The 26,530-nt window shown below is 46.6% G+C and overlaps 1 protein-coding gene across 1 annotated transcript in view; it reads left to right on the top strand.

The window, feature by feature from the left end:
- Window positions 1-6,374: 6,374 nt before the first annotated feature.
- Window positions 6,375-26,530, top strand: part of LOC310791619 (asc-type amino acid transporter 1-like) — a gene marked incomplete at both ends in the record, with an annotated part of 73,024 nt that continues 52,868 nt past the window's right edge. Inside the window, 3 exons of the mRNA XM_083653283.1 lie at window positions 6,375-6,600; window positions 14,560-14,817; window positions 20,440-20,550. Coding sequence (XP_083509409.1) covers window positions 6,375-6,600; window positions 14,560-14,817; window positions 20,440-20,550 — 595 coding nt within the window. The remainder of the gene's footprint in view (window positions 6,601-14,559; window positions 14,818-20,439; window positions 20,551-26,530) is intronic.

Here is a 26,530-nt window from a genome sequence, read left to right as displayed (position 1 = left end):
TGTAAATATTATTCGTTAGGACACAAATGACAAAAAAAAAATATATATATATATATATATATATACACACATGAAGTGCTTTTTTTTTACATTCAACAATACAGTTTACTCGGTGTGAGTGTGCAGACAGACAGACAGACAGACAGACAGACACACCGACAGACAGACAGACAGACAGACAGACAGACAGACAGACAGACACACACAACACACACACACACACACACACACACACACACACACACACACACACACACACACACACACACGATCCCCCTTTTAGATTTCTAACCCAACATAGGATAAGCAATAACCACGCCCTGTGGCGCTGGGATTGGCCAGGAGCAACACTGGAGGGCACGCAGCCCAGCGATTTCATGAACCAACTGAAGAGCTCTTGAGAAGGACAGCGGGCTGCTGTGAGTGCCTTCTGCCCGCTGCTGCCTAGCTGTTCCTGTGTTTATTTTTGATTTGTTCTGGTACACCCTTCCTCGTCCATGTCTCCCTGTCATATCAACTCTGCTATTTGATCGTTCCCGTTTTCCCCTCGGCTATTCAACACGTCCTCACCGCCCTCGCAAACTGATCGATCATTTCCTCATTCCTCCGATGATCAAACACATCTCTTGATTACTTTCTCCCGTTTTCTCCTGGCTGGCAGAGAGGAAGGCGACTCCAGCTCGTGCAGCGCGCCGAGGGCGTTTCAATGGCGTTTCTCCTGTCTGCACAAGGAAGCGTTACCCGTTCTCTGCTTTTCCTCTTGCTCAATTTCAAAACAACAGCTGCGGTATGTGTTTGATCGCGTGCTGTCGGCTACCCTTTGAAGGCAGGGACCTGTGTCTGTGTCACAGGCTGGGCAAGTGTTTGCTGCAGGCGCTGCACCAATAAAAACAAAAACACGTCAAACACGTCCTTGGCGGTGAAGGCCATTGCTGATAACACGTCAAAGACGTCATTGGCGGTGAATGAGTTAACGACATTCTACGAGACATGCTGAACAGGTTTGTTTTTGTTTATTTGGACGATATTTTGATTTTTTCCCAGTCTCCTCAGGAACACGTTCAGCATGTGCGCCGGGTGTTAAAAAGACTATTACAGAACAACCTATATGTGAAGCCGGAGAAATGTGACTTTCATGTTGCCACAGTCCCTTTCCTAGGCTACATTCTCTCTCCCTCCGGAACAACGATGGATCTAGAAAAGGTACGTGCTGTAATGGAGTGGCCTCAGCCTGCATCAATAAAACATGTCCAACGTTTTATGGGTTTTGCCAACTTCTACCGCAGGTTCATCAGAGGTTTCAGCACCATCGCAGCACCCATGAATGCGCTCACCAAGAAGGCCTCCGGCCGGTTCCGCTGGACCCCTCAGGCAGCAGAGGCATTCTCCAAATTAAAACTGTTGTTTACCACAGGTCCAGTCCTCACCCACCCGGATCGAGCATTGCCTTTTGTGGTTGAGGTAGATGCATCAGAGGTGGGAGTAGGGGCCATCCTGTCCCAACGCTCTCCCACAGACAACAAGCTCCATCCATGTGCTTTCTTCTCGAGGAGACTGAGTCCAGCGGAGAGCAACTATGACGTGGGCAATCGTGAGCTGTTGGCCGTAAAGGAGGCACTGGATCAGTGGAGGCACTGGCTTGAGGGGGCCGAGAAGCCGTTTGTGGTCTGGACGGATCACAAAAACCTGGCCTACATCCGCAGTGCAAGGCGGCTGAACTCACGTCAAGCCAGGTGGGCTCTCTTTTTCAATCGTTTTGAATTTATATTGTCGTATCGACCAGGAAGCAAAAATACAAAGGCAGATGCACTCTCTCGCCAGTTTGATCCAACAGATAAAGGTGCAGAGCCTGAGCCCATCCTGGTTCCAGCCCGAATCATCACCCCGGTTCTGTGGGGAATCGAAACCGAGGTGAGAGCAGCGCAGCAGGCTGATCCAGGTCCGGAGAACTGCCCACACAACCGGCTATATGTGCCTTCTGAGAAACGGGCCGGGGTGTTGGAGTGGGGACATGCGTCACGGTTGGTGGGGCATCCAGGGGAGAAACGGACATTAGAGTTCATTGCTCGTAAGTTCTGGTGGCCAACAATCCGGCCGGATGTGACTATCTTTGTGGCCGCCTGTGTCACCTGCTCCCAGAATAAAACGCTGCGTCAGCGTCCTGCAGGTTTGCTGTGTCCGCTGCCTGTCCCACGTCGGCCCTGGTCCCACATTTCATTAGACTTTATCACTGGCCTGCCCCGTTCTGGAGGAAAGACGGCCATCTTGGTGGTGGTGGACCGTTTCTCCAAGGCGGCACGATTTATTGCCTTAACTAAGCTCCCTTCTGCACGACAGACTGCTGTACTTATAATGAATAATGTTTTCCGAGTGTATGGACTTCCACAGGATATTGTGTCGGACCGAGGTCCCCAGTTCACCTCCCAGTTTTGGAAGGCGTTCTGTTCTCTTCTCGGAGCCACTGCCAGTCTCTCCTCTGGTTACCATCCTCAATCCAATGGACAGACGGAGAGAGTCAATCAAGACTTGGAAACCACGCTGCGCTGTCTGGTCGCCTCTAACCCCTCGGCCTGGAGTTCACAACTCCTGTGGGCGGAGTATGCTCATAACACTCTGCAGTCCTCTTCTACAGGCATGTCTCCTTTCCAGTGTCAGCTAGGCTATCAGCCGGACCAGGAGCCGGAGGTAGGGGTCCCGGCGGCGGCGGATTTTGTGCGGCGCTGCGCACACACATGGAGGGAGGCTCGGGCGGCTCTGTTGCGAGCGAGGAGCAGACATTCTCTGCAGGCAAACAAACGGCGGCGACCATCGATACCGTTTCGGCCAGGAGACAAGGTATGGCTGTCTGCCAAGGATCTTCCACTGCGGGTGGAAAGCAGGAAACTAGCACCACGCTTCGTGGGTCCGTTCGAGGTTGAAGCACAGGTTGGGCCGGTTTCGTACAGGTTAGTGCTGCCTGCGTCAATGAAAATTCACCCTGTTTTCCATGTGTCCCTACTAAAGCCTGTGGTGTCTAGTCCCTTGTCCCTCCCTATCCCACCCCCTCCTCCTCCTCGTTGGGTTGATGGTGGTCCGGTGTACACGGTCCGGAGGATAATGGACTCACGCCGGGTGCGCCGCAGTATACAATACCTGGTGGATTGGGAGGGCTACGGTCCGGAGGAGCGGAGCTGGGTGCCGGCTGGGCACATCGTGGACCGCACCCTAATCCAAGACTTTCGGCGTCGTGGGCGTTGGGTCGCCAGGTGGCTCCCCTAGAGGGGGGGATTCTGACACACCCTTGGGAGCATCAATCAGTGGTCAAGGGGCTATCCGGGGTGCTGAAGCAGCCGGAGCGCTGGCAACCAGGACGCGCCGGGCCGTTGCTGTCCAGGGTGCTGAACAGAGGTCCCGCGCTCATAACAGCGGCGGGAGAAACTAGCCTATAGGGAAAGGCCATGACATCACTCGCTTAATTACTGTGATAGTTTGCACCTGGTTGGCAGCCTTTATAACCTCTTCTGCTTGCAGACTCCAGTGCTGATCGTTGCCAAGCTGCTGCTGTGTTCTGGCTACTCCGGTTCGAGACTCTCTGGATGGACCTCATTGAACTTTATGCTGGACTGAGCTCCTAATTCATCTGTCTCAAGATATTAGTTTATTCGTCGTTCTTCGACTACTGTATAGGCTAGAATTAGCTTTAGGATTAATTGCTGTTATTGTTTATTTTGTTGGATACAGCATAACAGAGTGAGATAGAGGGGGGAGGGAGAGTGTGTTGCAGAGAGAGAGAGAGAGACAGAGAGAGAGTGAGATAGAGGGGGGAAGGAGAGTGTGTTTGCAGAGAGAGAGAGAGCCAGAGAGAGAGAGAGAGAGTGAGATAGAGGGGGGAGGGAGAGTGTGTTGCAGAGAGAGAGAGAGAGACAGAGAGAGAGTGAGATAGAGGGGGGAGGGAGAGTGTGTTTGCAGAGAGAGAGAGACAGAGAGAGAGTGAGATAGAGGGGGGAGGGAGAGTGTGTTGCAGAGAGAGAGAGAGAGACAGAGAGAGAGTGAGATAGAGGGGGGAAGGAGAGTGTGTTTGCAGAGAGAGAGAGAGAGCCAGAGAGAAAGAGAGAGAGAGAGTGAGATAGAGGGGGGAGGGAGAGTGTGTTGCAGAGAGAGAGAGAGAGACAGAGATAGAGAGTGAGATAGAGGGGGGAGGGAGAGTGTGTTTGCAGAGAGAGAGAGACAGAGAGAGAGTGAGTTAGAGGGGGGAGGGAGAGTGTGTTTACAGAGAGAGACAGAGAGAGAGTGAGATAGAGGGGGGAGGGAGAGTGTGTTTGCAGAGAGAGAGAGAGAGAGAGAGAGAGAGAGAGATAGAGGGGGGAAGGAGAGTGTGTTTGCAGAGAGAGAGAGAGACAGAGAGAGAGAGAGAGAGTGAGATAGAGGGGGGGAGAGTGTGTTTGCAGAGAGAGAGAGAGACAGAGAGAGAGAGAGTGAAGGCTCTTTCACCCACAGATCGCGCAAAAATTGCCGTTTAGGAGTCCCGCAAAGGCCGCACCCTCGCCACAGAAATTGCTTTCACACAGAGCCAAGCAGCACAGCCACTTTCCCGTGCTGCAGTGTACTTTCAGGTGAAATCCCCTGCTCCCGGATTGAAAGGCGAGCGGAGGGATTTCATGCTCCTCCTAGCCCAAATGAATATTTTCATAGGTTAGTGTAGCCTAGGCTACTGTATGATGAACGAATTCATTCAACAACAATACTTCCCTCCTTCTCCTATGTCCGCTGAGCAGGGAGGATAGGTGCACTCGCATGGTGGGCGGGCAGATCGATATGGTGTCCTACTACAATTGGAACGATACACGACCGCCCGCATATCAAACAGCTGCAGTCTGCATAACGTTCGTCGGGGGAATAGTATAGGCTATAAATGCACATGACTACTTAACGTTAGTAGTTTTTGTAAGGGAATGCACAGAGCTGATTTCGTGAGGGAATCTCAGACCAACTCGCCACAGACAGCTAGCCCTCTGAAGCTTATTATTATATCCGTTAATTTTACCTACTAATGGTTTGAGCATAAAGCCTAACCGCACGGAGCATTCCTCCTGGCGTCCCTGCAGTCATGATTGTATAGGCTACTTTTTTTACTTTCACTCCTGCACTTTCTTGATACATGAGGTGATTTCCCCTGTAATCTTTTTATGACTGAGCTGACCATTCACACCTTTTCCGGCTCGCTGCAACGACGCTTTCAAATGGAGGCGGGTTGCCAGGTAACATTGACAGGTAAGCCTTCAGCTTGCCCCTTCCCTCGGCCCTCTTTCCGCCACGGCCTCCGCGGCCACTGGCGTCATCCCCTTTCCTCCTGTTCTTCCCCTACCGGATACCCCCCCCTCCCCCCCCCCCCTCCTACCCCTTCCCCAGCACCCCAATGTTGGTTTTACTTGTCTGCTCCCCCCCCCCCCCTTCTCAGTTCCATCCCGGGTTGCAGAGCCACGGGAGCTCCGTCCAGAGGCGCAGTTTTCATCCTGGGTTGCAGAGCCACGGGAGCTCCGCCCAGAGCCGCAGTCTTCATCCTGGGTTGCAGAGCTACGGGAGCTCCGCCCAGAGACACAGTCCTCATCCTGGGTTGCAGAGCTATGGGAGCTCCGCCCAGAGACACAGTCCTCATCCTGGGTTGCAGAGCCACGGGAGCTCCGCCCAGGGACACAGTCCTCATCCTGGGTTGCAGAGCTACGGGAGCTCCGCCCAGAGACACAGTCCTCATCCTGGGTTGCAGAGCCACGGGAGCTCCGCCCAGAGACGCAGTCCTCATCCTGGGTTGCAGAGCTACGGGAGCTCCGCCCAGAGACACAGTCCTCATCCTGGGTTGCAGAGCCACGGGAGCTCCGCCCAGAGCCGCAGTCTTCATCCTGGGTTGCAGAGCTACGGAAGCTCCGCCCAGAGACACAGTCCTCATCCTGGGTTGCAGAGCTACGGGAGCTCCGCCCAGAGACACAGTCCTCATCCTGGGTTGCAGAGCTACGGGAGCTCCGCCCAGAGACACAGTCCTCATCCTGGGTTGCAGAGCTACGGGAGCTCCGCCCAGAGACACAGTCCTCATCCTGGGTTGCAGAGCCACGGGAGCTCCGCCCAGAGACGCAGTCTTCATCCTGGGTTGCAGAGCCACGGGAGCTCCGCCCAGAGACGCAAGGGCCTCTCAGAACACACGGTCCAAACCTTGGGCCGCTGGAGAAAAGAAAAGCAAAAGGAGAAAAGAAGAGAAGAAAAGATAGGAAAGAGAGAGAGAAGAAGAAAAGAAAAAAAAAAAAAAAAAAAGAGAGAGAATAGGGGCTGCAGCGCGTCCGGCTGCCGGTTCCTCCACACATGCTCTTTCTGCGGCGGCGCCCACTCCAGGGTCGCTTGCCCCCATGGCCCCACCACCCACGCCAAATGACTCCGTCACTTTTCAGGCTTCCCTCCCGGCTGAGAAGTTCAACCGCACTTCGCTTTACATCACCAACCACCCCCTCACCATGCTCCTGAAAGGACTCCGTAAAAAACGAAGGTCCTCCCAAGCATACCACAGCTACATCCGCGACGACCCCGACGACATCCGACGAGCCCATCTCCTGCCGTGTCGAAGCTCTTTTGGGGGTGGGTGGAGATCGTACGTTATCCTGGGACACCGAGCCCAGCGGGCTCCCACCCAGGATGCGATCTTCATCCACGACGACCTCGACGACATCTGACGAGCCATCTCCTGCTGTGTTGAAGCTCGCTGGGGGTGGATGGAGATCGTCCGTTACTTTGGGACACCGAGCCCAGCGGGCTCCCTCCCAGGATGCGATCTTCATCCACGACGACCTCGATGACATCTGACGAGCCATCTCCTGCTGTGTTGAAGCTCGCTGAGGGTGGACGGAGATCGTCGTTTATCCCGGGACACCGAGCCCAGCGGGCTCCCTCCCAGGATGCGATCTTCATCCACGACGACCTCGACGACATCTGACGAGCCAGCTCCCGCTGTGTTGAGGCTCTTTTGGGGGTAGGTGGAGATCGTACGTTATCCTGGGACACCGAGCCCAGCGGGCTCCCACCCAGGATGCGGTCTCCATCCCGGGCACAGGACCTAGCAGGCTACGCCCGGGCGCAGGACCTAGCAGGCTACGCCCAGAGACGTCACCCCCACTCAGAGTCTCAACCCCCGGGTTCCTGGTTCCTGACACGGCCGTGCCGCGTACTAGATGAGTCTCCAAGCAATCCTGGTTCCGGACACGGCCGTGCCGTGTACTAGAAGAGTCTCCAAGCAATCCTGGTTCCTGACACGGCCGTGCCGCGTACTAGATGAGTCTCCAAGCAATCCTGGTTCCGGACACGGCCGTGCCGTGTACTAGAAGAGTCTCCAAGCAATCACACCACACTCACTCCTCAATAAACATATATTCATTCTAACCATGGTGTGATCTGTGTTAGTGAAATGGAGTTAGCTTGATAACTGAGGTTCAGGAACACAAGATCACACCATGTCCGCATCATATCTCACCGCCACCTACTCTAATCCATCACCCATTCACCTGCGCTCCTCCAATCCAATCACCGAGCCACACCGGCTTTCTATCAGCTCAATCACCTGTAGCCTTTATATACTCACAGGCATACCACTTCTCTCCCGTTTGTCATGTATTCACGACCCCCCCCTCCACACCCCTTAGTTCACATCTCGCTACGGGCAGCACGAGCGGAGTTGCAGGTTTCTCCCCGTGCTGCGCGGGTTTTCCTCGGGCACTCCGGTTTCCTCCCGCAGACTGTTAAAGATATGTTTTGCACATGCCTAATCTTGCTTCTCTGTCCTCTGAACACAGGAACCAGGGGGGGTAGGTGGAGATCGTACGTTATCCTGGGACACCGAGCCCAGCGGGCTCCCACCCAGGATGCGGTCTCCATCCCGGGCGCAGGACCTAGCAGGCTACGCCCGGGCGCAGGACCTAGCAGGCTACGCCCAGAGACGTCACCCCCACTCAGAGTCTCAACCCCCGGGTTCCTGGTTCCTGACACGGCCGTGCCGCGTACTAGATGAGTCTCCAAGCAATCCTGGTTCCGGACACGGCCGTGCCGTGTACTAGAAGAGTCTCCAAGCAATCGCACCACACTCACTTATCAATAAACATATATTCATTCTAACCATGGTGTGATCTGTGTTAGTGAATCTAAACATATCTGAACCATTTGGTTTGAACCAGTAAAACTATTTTTACAAGTATTTTACTAAATGTGTATGGGAAAATAAATGGTGGATGAAAATCTCTGGTACAGTGCTGAAGCAGGAAGTAGGCGGTCACTTTGCCTCTCTATAGGGGGCTAAAGTTGGTGCAGCTATTGTGAATTCACACCGTTTTTTTCTTTTCTGAAGTGTTGCTTCTTCCCTTGCAGAAAGACAGAGACCATTTCCTGTACTTTAGTCAGACAGCCTCCATCTGACAGGTAGGCTGCTGTTGTGTAGGTCTACTGTTGTGTAGTGGACTTATAGCTTTACTAAAAACTCAGAGAAACAAAGCCAACACTGCACCGTTCTTTTGTTTTTTGTTTCCTTTTCTCTGAGCCTGCGACAACAGAAGGTAAGCCTATACTGATACTTTTTCAGGGGTGATAGTTTGCTCTCAGCAGGGTGACCTGTACTTTAAAATCGGATGGCTAAAATAAAGTCTAGATACAAGAAGTCAAAATTTAAGTAAAACTACTAGCCCTCTTGGGATATCCAGCTTCTATAGGCCTATGTGAGCTAAGGTTGGGTTAGCGAGCTGAAGGGGAAGGGACTCCCCCACACTAAACCAAGGGCCTGAGGGACGAGTGAGGCTGATACAGGGTTTGTAAGTGATTCTGAAGAGCATCCACCTTTGTGCCATTTCATGATATGTTTTATTGGTCCTATTTTTCTCAACAAATACAGAAATTGGATTTCATTGAAGTTCCCAATGGCGACAAAACAAACATGTTTTCTATAGAGCTGTGTTCAAATCTAATGTGATTGTAATGGAGCCTCTGGTGTCCATCTTAGAGTTCTGCAGGTACATGTAAATGGGACATATCAAATTGATTGATTTTTTTCCTCAGTATTTTTTTTAATAAACTTCCTTCATATAAACAGCTAGACACATTCAACATAAAATACTAATTCATTCTAATTCATTCATTCTATTTTCATTCTAATCGACTACACGTCTCTATACAGTATGCTTGTTGTGGAAGTTGTGTCCCAAGACACGACAATAAGTCATGTGACCTACCGGGAGACACACGCACGCACGCACGCACGCACGCACGCACACACACACACACACACACACACACACACACACACACACACACACACACACACACACACACACACACGCGCGGTCTGCAAAAACCCTTCACATGGTGGGAATTTGACATTTTCATTTTTTGACATTTCCATGAATTAGAAACTCTCCCCTGGCTATTCATAACTTTTTGAATGATCAAGGCAGCTCTCTCAGATCAACAGTTATAAGTATTTAATGTGTTATGTGTCTAAAAGTAAAGCGTGGCTTTAAACATTCCACAAGGTTGTATTTTCTACAGTGGCAGTCCACCAATACAATACCATACAAATAAATAATTTTCCTTTTGTTTTATGAAAATAATTATTCACCATGATGTACTACGGAGATGAAAGTAACCAAATCACTCAAAATCTCAAAATACATGAAAAACTCATTTTCGTCCTTTGGCTCATTACCAACAATGTGCAGCAGTGTCATGTGAAGGGTTTTGCACGCCGCCACACACACACACACACACACACACACACACACACATGCATGCACGCACGCACACATGTGCACACACACACACACACACACACACACACACACACACACACACACACACACAGACACATATATATCTGTGTGTGTGTGTGTGTGTGTGTGTGTGTGTGTGTGTGTGTGTGTGTGTGTGTGTGTCAGGTCACGTGACCTGGGACACAGTTTGACTGTTTGACACAGTTTGACACAGTTTGACATTTTGACTTTTGTAGGGTACAGTTTGACATTTTGACCTTTTTTAGGGTACCGTTTAACATTTTGACCTTTTTTAGGGTACCGTTTGACATTTTGAGGGTACCGTTTGACATTTTGACCTTTTTTAGGGTAGCCTACAGTTTGACATTTTGACCTTGTTTAGGGTACAGTTTGACATTTTGAGGGTACAGTTTGACATTTTGACCTTTTTTATGGTACATTTTGGCAGTCTGAAAGCAGCGACTGGCTCAGCTGAGGGTGAACAGAGACATGGAAGCTATGATTGGACTGTTGATGGTGCTACTTGGAGTCTCTCATGGTGAGCTGTTTCACTATTTGTCACATAAATACATTGATGATTGTATATTGCGTGAATATTAAGCTGTTTTGTGTTGAATCAATATAAATGTGACCAGGCCAGGCCAAAAATGGGAGGTCGTCCTGTCAGGCCTAATGGTCAAGGAACCTCTTCATGCCTTACCACAATGTTCAATATCCAAGGTTTCAGACAGAGCAGGACACATACAATGGCCCCTATTCTCCCACAGGCCTTCGGCGCTAAAACGGGCCTTCGGCGCCAAAAAACGTGCCTTGCGCCTGCCTCGGGAAGATATCAATATGGCTTTACGCTGCCAAATGCGCTTTAGGCCGAATGGACGTGGCGCACTCCCTGAATGGGCGAAAATGGGCGTTTCGGCGTTAAATATCGGCCTAATGATATCTTCCCACCTGGCGTAAATTTAGCGCTTTGCGCTTTTGAAAACCAGGCCTATTCAGTGCGCTGGTTGCGTGGAGCGCTCCCCTCTGGCTCCCCTCTGTCACCCTTCTCTGTGTCACTCTCTCCCTCTCTCTCCTCAGTCTGACAGGCACAATACAACTCTCTCTCTCTGACTCCCTCGCTCAGACAGACACAACACACTTCCCATAGGAAAAATAAGTTGTAAGTTCACTGCCTGGCATGTCCCAGCATGCATTGTGGTACTCCATTTCGCTACTAAATAGCAACCAAATGAGCCGAAAACCTATATAAAGGTAGATCTAAATAATGTGTAATGGTAACACAACCTGCAATTGTAGAACATTTCAATATTGGACCAAATAAAACATCTAAATGAAAACACCACCCTATGTGAAACATATATGTCCTCCTGGGCCTATATATATCCCTTGTCGATTTAACGTGATTTAGATAAGTGACAGCGGAACGCGCTTCTACTGTCATCTGCTATACTGTGATGTTTGCTCCAATAACTTGGCCCTACTTCACATTTAGTTTTACAATAAAAACACATTTATGCAATGACTTTACATAATGTAGGGTATATTTATGTGCATCATCCTTCCTGCAGCAGGCGAGAGAAAATGATATCTTTCTGGACAAACTTTCACCAATCTAATAGGCTATATTTTTCTAGCTGATGCATTTAGAACATTCTTTTCACTTTGATCTTGCTATAGTGTAGGGTATTTACATGCTTGCAGTATTTAAACTGCAGTTAGATTGGTTTGAGAAGCATAATAATATGGAATAATAGCCTATATATGGAGACAGACAGACTGGATGAAGGGAGGGGTGGGGGGGGGCAGAGCGCTTGGCTTTGTCTGGTTTTACCGGATTTGTCCAGGAATTGGAGCTTAAAAGGCAAGCGTGTGACTCTTTACCGCAATTCTCCAATGAGCGGACTATGCATAATTTTACGCTTAAAAGGCGTGGTTATAATGGTTGAGGCTGCGTGTAGCGCCGAGACCAAGATAGCGAGTGCGCTGGTCCACACCCACTAACTGCGCTAGGCGGCCTAGCGCTAGGCCTTAAACGCAGTTTCTACGCCGATTGCAACGATAGGGCCCATTGAGTTCACACAAAATGTTTACCTGATTTTCTCTAAACAAAGTGAAAAATTAGCAAAGAAACCAGAAAGATTTTTTAAACAATAATCTATATAGCAAATAATATAAATTATATGGATACAATTTTGGCTGTATGATACAGGTTTGCATCAAAGGTGGCAATAATTTAAGGAAACTAACACTAGGTGGTAGTGAAAGTGGGGCGTGTGGGCATGGCCGGCCCTCTACATCTGGGGGTCCTAAGCAAGGGAAATTTGGGGGTCCTGCCTCACAGTAGATAGGCGGTGAAGTATTCATAGAACCAGCTACCATATGCAGTTATCAGTTAACACTTGCAATTCCAGAATATTATATTCAGAGATTTTTTTCTCCACTGGATGCAGAAGTGTTTAATGACCATGGAGCTCTTAAACCCTATATCGCTGACATAATGTCAGAAATGGCTGACTCATGTGACTTGTGTGGTTGATTCTAATTAGTCCAATTTCATTCATTCATTCATATCTTGATGTGAGAGGTCAAGGGACCCGTTTGAAAATAGTCAAGTCCATTTACCTCAAAAACACAAAATGTTGAGCTATTTTTTGCCTGCTTGCCAGCGAGCTAGCATACTGTCAGTTCCTACGTTTTCGTCTGGATGTCTAGTTTCCAGAATCTTCACTGTAGCTTGAGCGCACAAGAGCTCCAGTCCTCAAACATGGACTGCACTGTGTCATATATTCTTCTTCACCCAGGGGCCCCCTGGTGGCTGTGGGGCTCTAAGCAGCTGCTTAGTTGGCTCACAGGGAGAGCAGAAAGACACTAGATACCCATATACACTGTTTCATAATCTATTCAATACATGAATATTTTCCCACAACTCAAATTATGGATATGGATATTGATTGTGACATTTATTTTTTGTGTCTTATTTTTCTGAATGTCTTTAGGTGTAGAAACCTACTGTGATGGCAGACAGAATGGAACTCAATGTTTTGGAGCTCTGGGAGGAACTGTCGTTCTCCAACTGGTCACTCAGTTCTCTGAATCATATAATTATAAATGGATGAAAAACAAAGCTCACACAGTTTTCTTTATGAGAAATAATATGGTTACGGCTAACATGTTAGAAAACAGATTCTCCTTTACTCCCAGTAATGGAACTTTTAGGATAAGTAACATCAACCTGACTGACAGTGCTCAATATACCCTTCACATCTATCATCAAAATGGAGGTACATTCGCAGATCAAAATCTACAACTGTCCATTCAAGGTAAATAATTACTCTTATGAACGGTTGGAGAAATTGGTAATAATGATGAGCCACATATTCCAGTATGATAGCCACTTGTCAATTTGCAGCACAAAGTAGTGGTTATGCACACAGCAACCATGTGATAGGCTGCCTAAGGGGAGTGCCACAATGTGATAGGCTAGCAGTGCAGGTGAGCAAAGGTGTATGAGGTGATGTGCTGCTATGCTATTGGCTTATGGGAAACTAGGAGGCAACCACTGATTATTCAATTATCACAAGGAAGCTGACAGGTTAACAGGTGAGCAAGCAGGAGAAGTGCAGTGACTGTGGAACCGGTGAGGATCAAGATCGTCCTGTCTGAACCTACGTTAAAACTCCATGTTTGAAAAGTGTGTTTTGCATGGGGATGTAAATCGAGTGATAACAGACATTTAGTTAGCACTGGTGCAATGCTATCACATATTTTCTAACTCTAGAGATGCGTATACATTGCCAAAAATCACTATGAGCACTAATCCCAAACCTACTGGCTCACCGACTGATATGTAGGCAAATATTTTGCAATATTAAGTGTGTAAATGACATCGACTTATTTCATATTTTGCCATTTTTACTATACCAAACTTGCTAAAAGTTAAAATAACCCTCTCAATCAATAACTCATGCCAAAATGACACAGAAACTCTTAGTCATTTGTCTCTGTAGGCCTATGTATAGTTCAAAAGTTATGATGATGATCCATTTTCATTGGAAATCCAAGATGGCTGCAAAGATTGCCACCAAACAGACCCTTGCGACAATATTTTGAGTTAACATCAAAAAACTAATTTTGATGTTAACATGTGGACACCTTGAGGATTACAGGGGGTTCATGGGGACACACTCCCTCCATACACCCAATGTATCCCCCACCCACCCGACTATAGAGGGCATGCTGTCTCAATTTGGATTCATGAGAATACTCAATATCAGTCATTTAACTGAGAATAATATGTGTGATTAATATAATTTATAATACTAGATTATCAGGCCGCTATGCGGCCTTCAAGTCTAGTTTCGGACTCCGGCCCAAGATTGTGTTGTGTGTGTAAGGTATTGGTAGGTGGCGCTATGCCGAAGAGCATGAAATTCAGCGCTGAACTCTGTCAGGTACCCCTAAGCGCACTCCCTCTATGAGTAATATCTTTCTTCTGTATAAAGATAAGATAAGATCTGGTCTAAACCAAAGCTAAGAACCCTTTTGTCTCATAAAAGACAGTTACTGTGTAGAACCCTATGTGAAGTTTGATTTGGACAGACGGAAAATTCGCTCTGGAACTCCTCCCTTGGCACTAGAGACTGGCAGGTTTAATGCTACCCCTGAAGAAGATAGATTATTACCAAATTCCATGATTCTGTCTGTTTTTTCTGAATTGCAGAAATCATATGGCCCTACTGATTGCATTGCTGATTCTGTCAAAGTGCAAACTGATGTGAGTCTATTCCCTCAGCCCGTGTGTCCTCCCCCCTGCTGCTCTCTGAGTGTCTGTCCCAGGAGAGGATGAGGGTGTCCTGCTCCTGTGAGGGGGACGGTCTTCAGTACAGCTGGACTCTGGATGGACACACAGTGACAAACACCGAGCGCCTCTCTGGAGATCATGAGAAGAACAGCATCACTCTGAAACCAGGCCTGTCAGGAGAGCTCGTCTGCTTGGTCAACAATCACGTTAGCAACGCCACTGCAAGCAAGACACTATCAGCCTGTGAAGGTGAGCCAGAACACAACATATCAGCCTGTGAAGTTGAAGGTGAGCCAGAACGTAACATATCAGCCTAGGAAAGACCACTTTAACGGGAAGAAGCCTTCAGCAGCTGGCCCTAGGTGGGCTTCCATCTGCCTTGACTGGTTGGCTTGAGAGAGACAAAGAGAGAGAGCAGATAGGGCTCAGTGGCCCCTATCGTTGCATCAGCCTATAAACTGCCCTGAGCGCCCAGCGCAGCGCAGATCAGTGGGCGTGGACCAGCCCACTCGATATCTTGGTGTTGGCGCTACACGCAGCCTAAAGCATTACAACCACGCCTTTTAAGCGTAAAATTATGCACTATCTGCTCATTGGATAAGTGCAGTAAACGAATCACATGCTTCACTTTTCAGCTCCAATTCCACTGAGCGATCCAGTCCGGCTTCAGAAAAGCCGAGGGCTCTGATCTCCCCCCCTCCCTTTTATCCCCTGTCTGTCTCCATATATAGGCTATTATTCCATATTATTCTCAAACCAATCTAACTGCAGTTTAAATACTGCAAGCATGTAAATACGCTACACTATAGCAAGATCAAAGTGAAAAGAATGTTCTAAACGCATCAGCTAGAAAAATATAGCCTATCCCTATGATGAGATTAATTAGATTGGTGAAAGTTTGTCCAGAATGATATCGTTTTCTCTCCCCTGCTGCACAGGTAGGATGATGCAAAGAAATATAGCCTACATTATGTAAAGTCATTGCAGAAATGAGTTTTTATTGTAAAACTAAATGTGTGAAGTAGGGCCAATTTATTGGAGCAGACATCACATTATAGCACATGACAGTAGAACCGCGTTACGCTGTCACTTATCTAAATCACGTTAAATCGACGAGGGATATACAGTATATAGGCCCAGGATGACATATATGTTTCACATAGGGTTGTGTTTGGATTTCGCGATTTTATTTAGTCCAATATTGAAATGTTCTACAATAGCATGTTGTGGGAACATTACAAATTATTTAGATCTATTTCGATGTACCTTTCTATCTATTTAGGCTAATTTCGATGCGATTTATTATTGAAATGGATTAGCCCAATGCATGCTGGGAGATTTCACATGTCTGGCTGTTGCCAGGAAGCCAGGCAGTGAATGTTTGCCCAGAATGATCTCGTTTTCTTTGCGTTCACTGCACAGGTAGGATGATGCAATAGCCTCTTAACTCATTCACTGCCAATATCTGACTGGCATTTTTGGCACAGGCCAAGTATTTCCATAATGTTTGGTCATCTTTCAAGACCCACAGTAAATTCTGTACTAGGACTACAGTGATGTCCAATACCTCGAAATGAAGATCTAAGTCTCTACTTTCACCCCCAAAAAGAAAGTTAGCTTTTAGCATGTTCTGTACTCTACTTATAACCCTTTTTATACACCCCATGTTCACCAAAAAAGCCTGTCTGGGAAGAGAAAAGGGAGAAAAAAGCATTTTTGTAAAAGGGCACAATCTCAGGCATAACTCACTCTCAATTCTTTTATTTTGAACTGTATTGACATCAGACATGTAAATATTATTCGTTAGGACACAAATGACAAAAAAAAAATATATATATATATATATATATATACACACATGAAGTGCTTTTTTTTTACATTCAACAATACAGTTTACTCGGTGTGAGTGTGCAGACAGACAGACAGACAGACAGACAGACACACCGACAGACAGACAGACAGACAGACAGACAGACAGACAGACACACACACACACACACACACACACACACACACACACACACGATCCCCCTTTTAGATTTCTAACCCAACATAGGATAAGCAATAACCACGCCCTGTGGCGCTGGGATTGGCCAGGAGCAACACTGGAGGGCACGCAGCCCAGCGATTTCATGAACCAACTGAAGAGCTCTTGAGAAGGACAGCGGGCTGCTGTGAGTGCCTTCTGCCCGCTGCTGCCTAGCTGTTCCTGTGTTTATTTTTGATTTGTTCTGGTACACCGTCCTCGTCCATGTCTCCCTGTCATATCAACTCTGCTATTTGATCGTTCCCGTTTTCCCCTCGGCTATTCAACACGTCCTCACCGCCCTCGCAAACTGATCGATCATTTCCTCATTCCTCCGATGATCAAACACATCTCTTGATTACTTTCTCCCGTTTTCTCCTGGCTGGCACAGAGGAAGGCGACTCCAGCTCGTGCAGCGCGCCGAGGGCGTTTCAATGGCGTTTCTCCTGTCTGCACAAGGAAGCGTTACCCGTTCTCTGCTTTTCCTCTTGCTCAATTTCAAAACAACAGCTGCGGTATGTGTTTGATCGCGTGCTGTCGGCTACCCTTTGAAGGCAGGGACCTGTGTCTGTGTCACAGGCTGGGCAAGTGTTTGCTGCAGGCGCTGCACCAATAAAAACAAAAACACGTCAAACACGTCCTTGGCGGGGAAGGCCATTGCTGATAACACGTCAAAGACGTCATTGGCGGTGAATGAGTTAATGTCACGGGCTCAAAACTGTCATGTTAGAAAAAACTGTCATGTTGTTATACTATGTACGGTAGAACAACTTATTTTTCTGAGAGAGAGAGAGAGAGAACCGGCGAAGTTTTTTTCAAGCAGTCATATTGTGTCAGACTGATGAGCAAGACAGAGGGAGTGACACAGAGAGAAGGGACAGAGGAAAGGGCAGAGGAGCGCTCCACGCAACCAGCGCACTGAATAGGCCTGGTTTTCAAAAGCGCAAAGCGCTAAATTAACGCCAGGTAGGAAGATATCATTAGGCCGGTATTTAAGGCCGAAACGCCCATTTTCGCCCATTCTGGGAGGGGACTGCGCCATGCCCAGTTTGCCTAAAGCGCATTTGGGGGCCTAAAGCCATGTTGATATCTTCCCGAGGCAGGCGCAAAGCACGTTTTTTTGCGTGTAAGGCCAGTTTTTGCGCCAAAGGCCTGCGGGACAATAGGGGCCATTGTGTCATGGAAAACACTCCCCTTTAACGGGAAGAAAACTCACCTTTAATTGGAAGAGAAGGCAGTCTAAGCCTATAGCAGAATAACTAGGGGCCCTAACTATAAGCTTCATCAAAGAGGAAAGTTTTAAGTCTACTCTGAAATGTGGAGACTGAGGATGTCTGCCTCCGGGACCGAGACTGGAAGATAGTTCTGGTAGGCTCTGCCTCCCATTCTACTTCTCAGAACTCTATGAACCACGAGTAGTAGTAGTACTATGAGCTCCGATATGATGGTGCCTGACCATTAAGGGCCTTGTAGGTGAGGAGAAGGATTTTAAATTATATTATGTATTTTACACAGAGCCAGTGCAGAGATGCCAGTATGGAGAAATATGATATATTTCCTAATTCTTATCAGAAGATATGCAGCAGCATTCTGGATCTAGTCCAGCCTGATACAACAGCTTCTGGAGAGAAAAAACAGCTTGAGTCAGGTGATGTTTGCATGTGAGTGTGTGAGAGAGAGAGAGACTGACAGGCAGGAAACCTTGAGCAATACTGAGAAACAGAGAGCTCTGCTAAACAGGATGAGGTTAGGTAGAAGAAGAGGCATTGTCACACCTCCCTGTGTCACAGATCAGAGAAATGTTGTTTCATAGAAGCGGGGGTGGGGTGGGGGGGCGGGGGGGATTGTCTGATGAGCTCTGGGTAAAGGCCCCCCTGAGCTCTTGGGCCTCTGGACCAGTTGGTCCATCCAGTATTCCATCCATGGGTAGAAGAACAAAAATGTATGATAAATGACCAAATAAAGTTTAAAGTGGAGCTGAACCCAAAAATGACTTTTCTTTTCTTTTAGTTCAAATACCTGGGTATTCAGTGCACCTATTTAATAATGTATGCCAAAAAAACGAGACATACGAAAACATACAACATTAAGGGAGCAATAGAAATCAAACAATGGTAAGAATTAGATAGAAAATAGACAGATAAAAGTCAATTAAAAAGCAATACAAGATAACAAAATGGGAGAACTATATAAAACAGGGAGACACTACAGAGGCACCTTATCCAACAGCCTTGCTCTAGTTAAGGTTTTTAACCCATTGATACCTGATGCAGCATTTGTGTGTGTATCCCTTTAAGACTTAAAGGTCTTAACCCTAGAACGTCGAGTGATTTTCACCCGGACAATTTAATTCACGTGATTTTCATTGTCTTGCTGCTGTCTGAGGTGGGCGGGTTCTTAGGTACCTTCACGATGCTCACTGACGTCATTGAATGTAGGTTTGTTTCCCTGCTCCCATTCATGGTTTTTTCTACCGGCTACGTGTTCGGGTGATTTTCACCCGACGTTATATTAGTGATAGAGCGTAAAATATCTTTGGGTTAGGGTTAATGGTATTGTGGTGACTTGTGTGGTGATTTTCACCACACAAGTCCCATGAATGGGTGGACCGAAGGAACAGTTGGGAGCTCCTTTTTTTTTGGAGGGGGGGGGGTTGGGACGATTACCTAATTTTTCCCGAATTTTACAGATTTTTTTATAGTGTCCCCCATAATAAACTTTTTTGTGTTTTTTGTGATATTTCACATTTAAAAACAAAAAAAAACAATTTGCCATGTATTGTTGTACTTTAAGATATTTTGATGAGAAGTATGTTTTATGGGGTATATTGCATCGGGTGAAATACACCCGACGTTAGTGATGGTGTGACTTTAAATCACGTTAGTGTTCTAGGGTTAAAGGGATACACACACAAATGAGGGATATACACGCAAATGCTGCATCAGGTATCAATGGGTTAAAGTTTAACCCATAATCTGTTCGCATCCTGCATAGTTTAACCGTTAAACTATGCAGGATGCGAACAGATTTGATGTGCAAGTCTAGGCTTCGGAGGCTCCAATGTAAGAAAAGGTACCTTTGCCAGTGAGATTTTTGAACCTATCCACCTTATTTTGCTGTAAAATAATTCTGGGAGCAATATCCGGTCTAGAACATGAGCAGCTGTGTTTACGCTGGCTTGACATGTGCCTCCTCGCATCGCATTTCCTTGTCGAACTCCGACGTTAAAAGTTTGCGCGTCACAAAATAACACTCGTTTTGGGAATGTAGCCTAATAATGTTATTTATCACATTCGCTAACCTGTTGCTCGTTGAACAAGTCGGCATTTATCAGCTCAGCTGCACCGTTTACAGACGGGTACATTAGACGGGCTGTGTTGTCAAGCTAGACGTAACAGGGGAAGAGGACAGCAGAAGGAAGCAGCACCCATGGTGCATCATGGCCGCCAAAAATAAGGTGGATACAAGCACAGGTTAGCAACACTGGATCTAGTAAAAACAATATGAGCTTCCCTGACATGAGTAAAATACTTGTGTAAGAACTCGGGACAGAGCCATAAATGATCTTGTGGACCATGCTAAGTCTACCCTTTCCCGTGGTTGTGCCTCCACTGGAAGCCAGCTGAGAATTTTAAAATGGCTCCTGCCAATGTGCGACCGAGGGTTTCAATATTACCCTCATCAATTTGTTCTGGGCAGTCTGAAGCCTGTTTTTAAGCATTTTTGTCAAAACAAATAATAATAATAATAATAATATGGCCCTAACCTGCTCTCTCTGCCCAAACCCCCCCCCCCCCCCCCCTCTCTCCCATCTTCCCCACTCTCCCTCTAAGTCTCTCACCCAGTTGACTTGCAGGTGTTGGTGATCTGTGTGACAGTGGTGGGCGTGGTTGTGCTGCTGACCGTCAGTCTGCTGCTGCTCTACAAGTGGAAGAAGACAAAGAGGGACAATGATGGTGAGTGACACACACACACACACACACACACACACGAACACACACGCACACACACACACACACACACACACACACACACACACCTTTTAGCCACACACTTGCTTCACTTGCTTGGTGTTGGTGGTAGCCTGCAGTTGGTCTTGTGGAGTGTTGCATTATGGGGCACTTGGTCATGCCAGGTTATCCTCAGGATGTGTTGCAGACATCTGATATGGAAGGCCTCATGCCTTCTGAGGTGGGACCGTACAGCGTTCACACCTTACAGCTGGAGAGGAGATGTTGTCATGACGTCTGCTAAACAGATATTTTGGTGTAGACGTTGAGGTCTTTATTTTGAAAGACTTCTCCTGAGTCTGCCAAAGAAGCAAGCTGACCGGAAGGTCGTCGGTTCAATCCCCGGGACCGGCAGGATAAATCTGGGTGGGGAAAGTGAAAAGGCAGTGCTTGCCCCTCCCTCATCCACACCACTGAGGTGCCCTTGAGCAAGGCCCTTAACCCCAACTGCTCCAGTGGAGCTGCTCAGTGGCCAGCAGATCAGACTGTGGTTGTACTGGTCAGCTTCCAGGTGTGAATGTGTGTGTGAATGTGAACAGGGCGCTCCTGAAAAAGAGAGCATTGCTCTCAGTGAGAGTCTGTAGAAAAAAAGGTTAAAAAAAAGAAGAAAATAAAAGATAATGCTTGTTTAATCCGGTTTTGTATCTCGCTTTCGATGCTGCACTGGTCAGAGAGGAAACTGTCCTGGTATTTGGAAGATTCCACTATTGCAAGTGGTTTGTCAGATATGATGAAAGCTGGTATATGAGATAGGGGAGTAGATGCCCACTAGCATACTACTTTGGTATTTGCCACATGTACAGAGAGACGCAGCCTGCCATACGCTCTTGCAGCAGCTGTGAGGGTAGCTTGCAGTGCCTCCGGTGTGTCGACCACAACTGCACAGTCATCTGCATCCTGTAGCTCCATGACATGCTCACATGTTATTGTTGTAACTGCTTGAAGCCTTCTGACGTTAAAAAGGTTTCCATCAATTCTGAAGTCTACAGTTAGCCCACTGTCCCCCACAGTATACAATAGTATTACTATAGAGTACCCCCCACTTCAAACACACACACACACACACACACACACACACACACACACACACACACACACACACACACACACACACACACACACACACACACACACACAAACCTGTGTACTGTCTGTCCACAGGTTCGAACTCCAGGGGAAACTCGGGTAGCAGAAACTTGCAGGTGAGTTTATCTTCTACTTTTTCTAATGTTCTACTTTTTCTAATGTCATTGTTGGTTTCCATGGTTTCTAACACTAATATATATATACACACACACACACACACACACACACACACACACACACACACACACACACACACATATATACTGTGTGTGTATGTATGTATGTATGTATGTATGTGTGTGTGTGTGTGTGTGTGTGTGTGTCTGTGTGTGTGTGTGTGTGTGTGTGTGTGTGTGTGTGTGTGTGTGTGTGCATACATGTATATAAACAGTATATATATATATATATATATATATATATATATATATATATATATATATATATATATATATATATATATATATATATATATATATATGTAACACCCGTCCCATGTAGCTAGAGTATCTAAATAGGCTTAGTGTGATAGTACTATGGGGCGGGGCCTGGGTTATGGTTTCAAATTTAATGGCGCCATATACCTGTTCATTAAATATTCACTCTTATTCATAAAACTAATATAACTGGCGGTGCCTCCAATAAAGTTCAGGAAATATAAAATATATATATATCCCTGTTGTTGTATATTGTGTCTTTTTAATCTACCTTTTTAAACAAATATTTATTACCCAAATATGAATTACTTATATATGAATTACACAACAAGTTATGCTTTAACTACAATAAACCCAAAACGTGGGGATTTATTACTATAGGTAACAAAATGTAGAAAAAAGTGCTTCGGATCACATATAAAATAAATGCAAATAAAATAATATGGACAATTGACAAACAACAATTATTATTATTTATCTATTTATATTCCAATTCTTTGTTATTGATTTATCCATTACCTCTAATTTATATGTCCAATTACTATTATGTATAACCTCTTTGAAAACAATACACCTCGAAAATATAGACGGTTTTCACCAGAGCACAACCCCACAGCACTTCCTTTTTCTCAGCATTCGGCAAACTGCAGAAATATTCACTCGACATCGTTACTTTTGTTTTCGTTGCTCAGCTGTATAGACGGTTTTCACGGAATCAGTCCTGCACTTGTAAGTGTTTTCTTTTCTTTTATGTCCATAGCAAACACTGCAACAGGAAGTGAGCGGGGGTTCAATTTAGAATGTTTTTGTTGTCAAGTTAAAACCGTCTATACTGTGGGCCCACACTCACACACACACACTCACTCAAACCCAGAAACCCCTGTTGCAGGCCTGAGTGTAGCTTGGAAGCCTGGAGGCCTGAAAACTGTAATGGCCGCTTCACTTGTTCACACAAGCAGGTAAAACAAAAGGCACGTGCAGTCAGTACTCACGGAAAGCAGGGACTAATCAGAGGGAGGTAGTTCATGGAAGTAGGGGGGTAGATGATGGATGGGGCAGATGATGGATGGGGCAGATGAATGGCAAATGGGGGGAATGGATGAGCGGAAGAATGTCAGAAGAAACATCAGACAGTCCAACAGCAGCAGCACACCCACAGGACCGAGGGGGAACTTCTCCACATGGTCCAAACAGAGCTTTACTGGTCCGCCTCTCTCTCAGTGACCACTGTCCGTCTCCTGATTCAAATATATCAGCTAAGCAACAAGTCCAAACACTATTTCATGGCGATTTAGCAGTAGCTCTTAACCAGTTGCTTCAAATGCAAAGCTTGACTGCAATGCTAATGACGATTTAGCTAAGCTAACGGCTAAACGCTATTAGCAACAAAACATCGTTTTTACACTTCTAACATTCAGTTAGGCTACAGCATAGAAAACAACACACAGACTCGTGTTTACCTCTTGTAGATAACACAACGTCCAAAACCACAGTATAACTGGTCGTCAAACCCTTGAGTTATGAACGAAATGCTCTCAGTAAAATATCTCTTGTTCTCTGAATGGCAACAAATTGCTTCTGTCATTCCCCAACTCCGATAGATGCTCAGCTCACCACTAAGACCCGCCCCTAACCCTGAGACTGGACTTGGGTTGGCTGTTTGATTTACGACTTCCAATTACATTAAAGAAAACCAATGATGGACAGATTAGGCTACAAAGCAAGTTAGGCTGATCGTCTGACTACACGAGTTTAATCCTTGAATGAACAAACAAACTATATGGTCATTTGCATGAACTCCAAACTTTGACTCTTAAAGCTGTAAACAGCATGACTTCTATTTTATACATTTTATCATCCATGTACAGTTTTATATTTATTTATTTATTTTATCCATGCATACATATTTAAACTGTATTTATGCATTTTTAACTTTATTTTTTACTTTAACTATTTACATCCTGATGTCTACATATATGTTTTACCAGGGCTATATATATATATATATATATATATATGAGAAGGGTGGCCTATTTACACCTGAGCAGGATCTAAAGTGTTAAGTGTGTGTTAATACAGAACAGATGTAGGATACATGCAAGATGTAGGTCTGTTTCCATGGCTCGCAATGTATTTGAGGTGTGCTGTCCTGTCTTGTCACCTTGCTAAACTTCACATTGTTTGTTGCAGAGTGTCACCTATAAGAAGTCTGCTCCAGCCTCCAAATCCAATCCAGACCCCACCTAACAGAGCCTCAATCCAGCCACCATGGATCAGCACCAGTCATCCTCTAGTCGTGTCAGACAGGTGAAGTGAACATCAGAGATGCTTTGCTACAAGCAGAAACTGCAGGAGCTACTGAAGATACAGATGCAGCCACCTTGATTTGGCAGCGGCTCCCTGACAGGTCCTTGGCAGATGAAACAAAGATAACACAGAAACTTAACTTAATATACTTAACTTAACTTGACTCAACTCAACTTATCCTAAGTTTAACCAATTCAACCTCTTAATAAACAATACATATATTCTTAGTTACTCCAAAGCAGGGTCCCTTATGGCGTAACAAAGTTCAGTTCTTTGCATGGCAGCCGCCTGGCAGCTGGCTGGGATCTGGCTGTGAGCGCCAATTCAAGATGGCTGCCACTGTATGGTGTTGCCAGTTCCTCCTCATGGTGGTCTTCCTTGGTTAAGGGTGGTCAGAGGATTCACATTTTTGGGAACACTTCTGCATCTTCAGCAGGTAGGTTCACAAGCGTTTTGTCCCTTAGCCTGTAGGCTACACCTCACCTGAGGGGGGCAGCAAAGAGCAAATTAGCCTTCGCTTGCAGAAGGTTTCCAACTGCGGGCTCTCGTCAACACAACCATCTTGAGATGGTCTCAGATGCCATGGCTCCATCTTCCCAGTGGCTTCCTTCAGTTGTTTGGGTTCCAAGCCGACCTTCTGTAAGAAATATCACACCGATGTTGCTGGGAAACCACAGCAGCTGACTTCAGTGTGGAATAAGGTTGCGTGCCATCCTTTGACAAGAGCCAGTCCAGTCTAACTACTGTAGACAGCGGCCTCTGTTGGAATAGAGTTAAACAGCAGTACAGACTCATTGTAGACATTCACCTCCATGTATTAACATGATGCTGCCTTTTATTCATTTTTTGGGGTTCGTTTTGTTTTCCTTTGAGAACGTTGAGGGCCAGATTGAGATGATAGATGGTCCAGTGGCCGGGGTCCGGCCCCGAGGCCGTATCTTGCTCATGAGTCATGTGTGGTTTAAACTTTAGAGTGTTTCGTGTTAATGCAGAACAGATGTAGGACTGTTTCCATGGCTCCCACTGTATTTGAGGTGTGCTGTCCTGTCTTGTCACCTTGCTAAACTTAACCTTGTTTGTTGCAGATTCCCACCAAGAAGAAGTCTGCCCCAGCCTCTAAATCCAATCCAGACTCCACCTACCAGAGCCTCAATCCAGCCACCATGGATCATCAGGACCAGTCATACTCTACTGTCAAACAGGTGAAGTAAACATCAGAGATGCTTTGATACAAGCAGAAACTGCAGGAGCTACTGAAGATACAGATGCAGCCACCTTGAATTGACGGCGGCTCCCTGACAGGTCCTTGGCAGATTCAACAAAGATAACACAGAAACTTAACTGAATATACTTAACTTAACTCAACTCAACTTATAACTTTAACCAATTTGACCTCTTAATAAACAAGACAGATATTCTTAGTTACTCCAAAGCAGGGTCCCTTATGGTGTAACAAAGTTCAGTTCCTTGCAAGGCAGCCGCCTGGCAGCTGGCTGGGATCCAGCTGGGAGCACCAATTCAAGATGGCTGCCACTGTATGGTGTTGCCAGTTGGTTCCTCCCTAATGGTGGTCTTCCTTGGTGAAGGGTGGTCAGAGCATCCACATTGTTGAGAACCCTTCTGCATCTTCAGCAGGTATCTCAGGGTCACAAGCCACCATTAACTCATTCCTGGCCATATGCGTCTTTAACGTCTTATCAGGAGTGTGCCTCCCAGCCAAATACGTGTTTGACGTGTTTTTGTTTTTATTCGTGTTTAGCGTAGTTCAAAGACTTCCCCAGCCTGTGACATGGTATCAGGTCCCTGGCCTCAAAGAAAAGCCGACAACACGTGAACAAACAACTACGCAGCTGTTGTTTTGAAATGGGGGAGGAGGAAATAACAGAAAATGGAGAAACGCTGCCTGTTGCAGAGAGGAGAAACGCCATTGAAACGCCCCTCGGCGCGCTGCGCTGGTCGCCTTGCTGCAGGGCAGCGAACCTGGATGTTCGCGGTAGTCAAACCCATGACCAACATGATCGATCCGGTTCCAGCGCCTGGTCCCAAAGCCAAGCCGGACCCCGTTCCTGTGTCCCACCCCGAACGAGAGGAGGAGAAGG

This window comes from Poromitra crassiceps (assembly GCF_964638095.1).
Source record: "Poromitra crassiceps genome assembly, chromosome: 16".
Classification (NCBI taxonomy): Eukaryota; Metazoa; Chordata; class Actinopteri; order Beryciformes; family Melamphaidae; genus Poromitra; species Poromitra crassiceps.
Note: the sequence above shows the minus strand (reverse complement) of the source record. Positions and strands in the feature narration are given on the sequence as shown.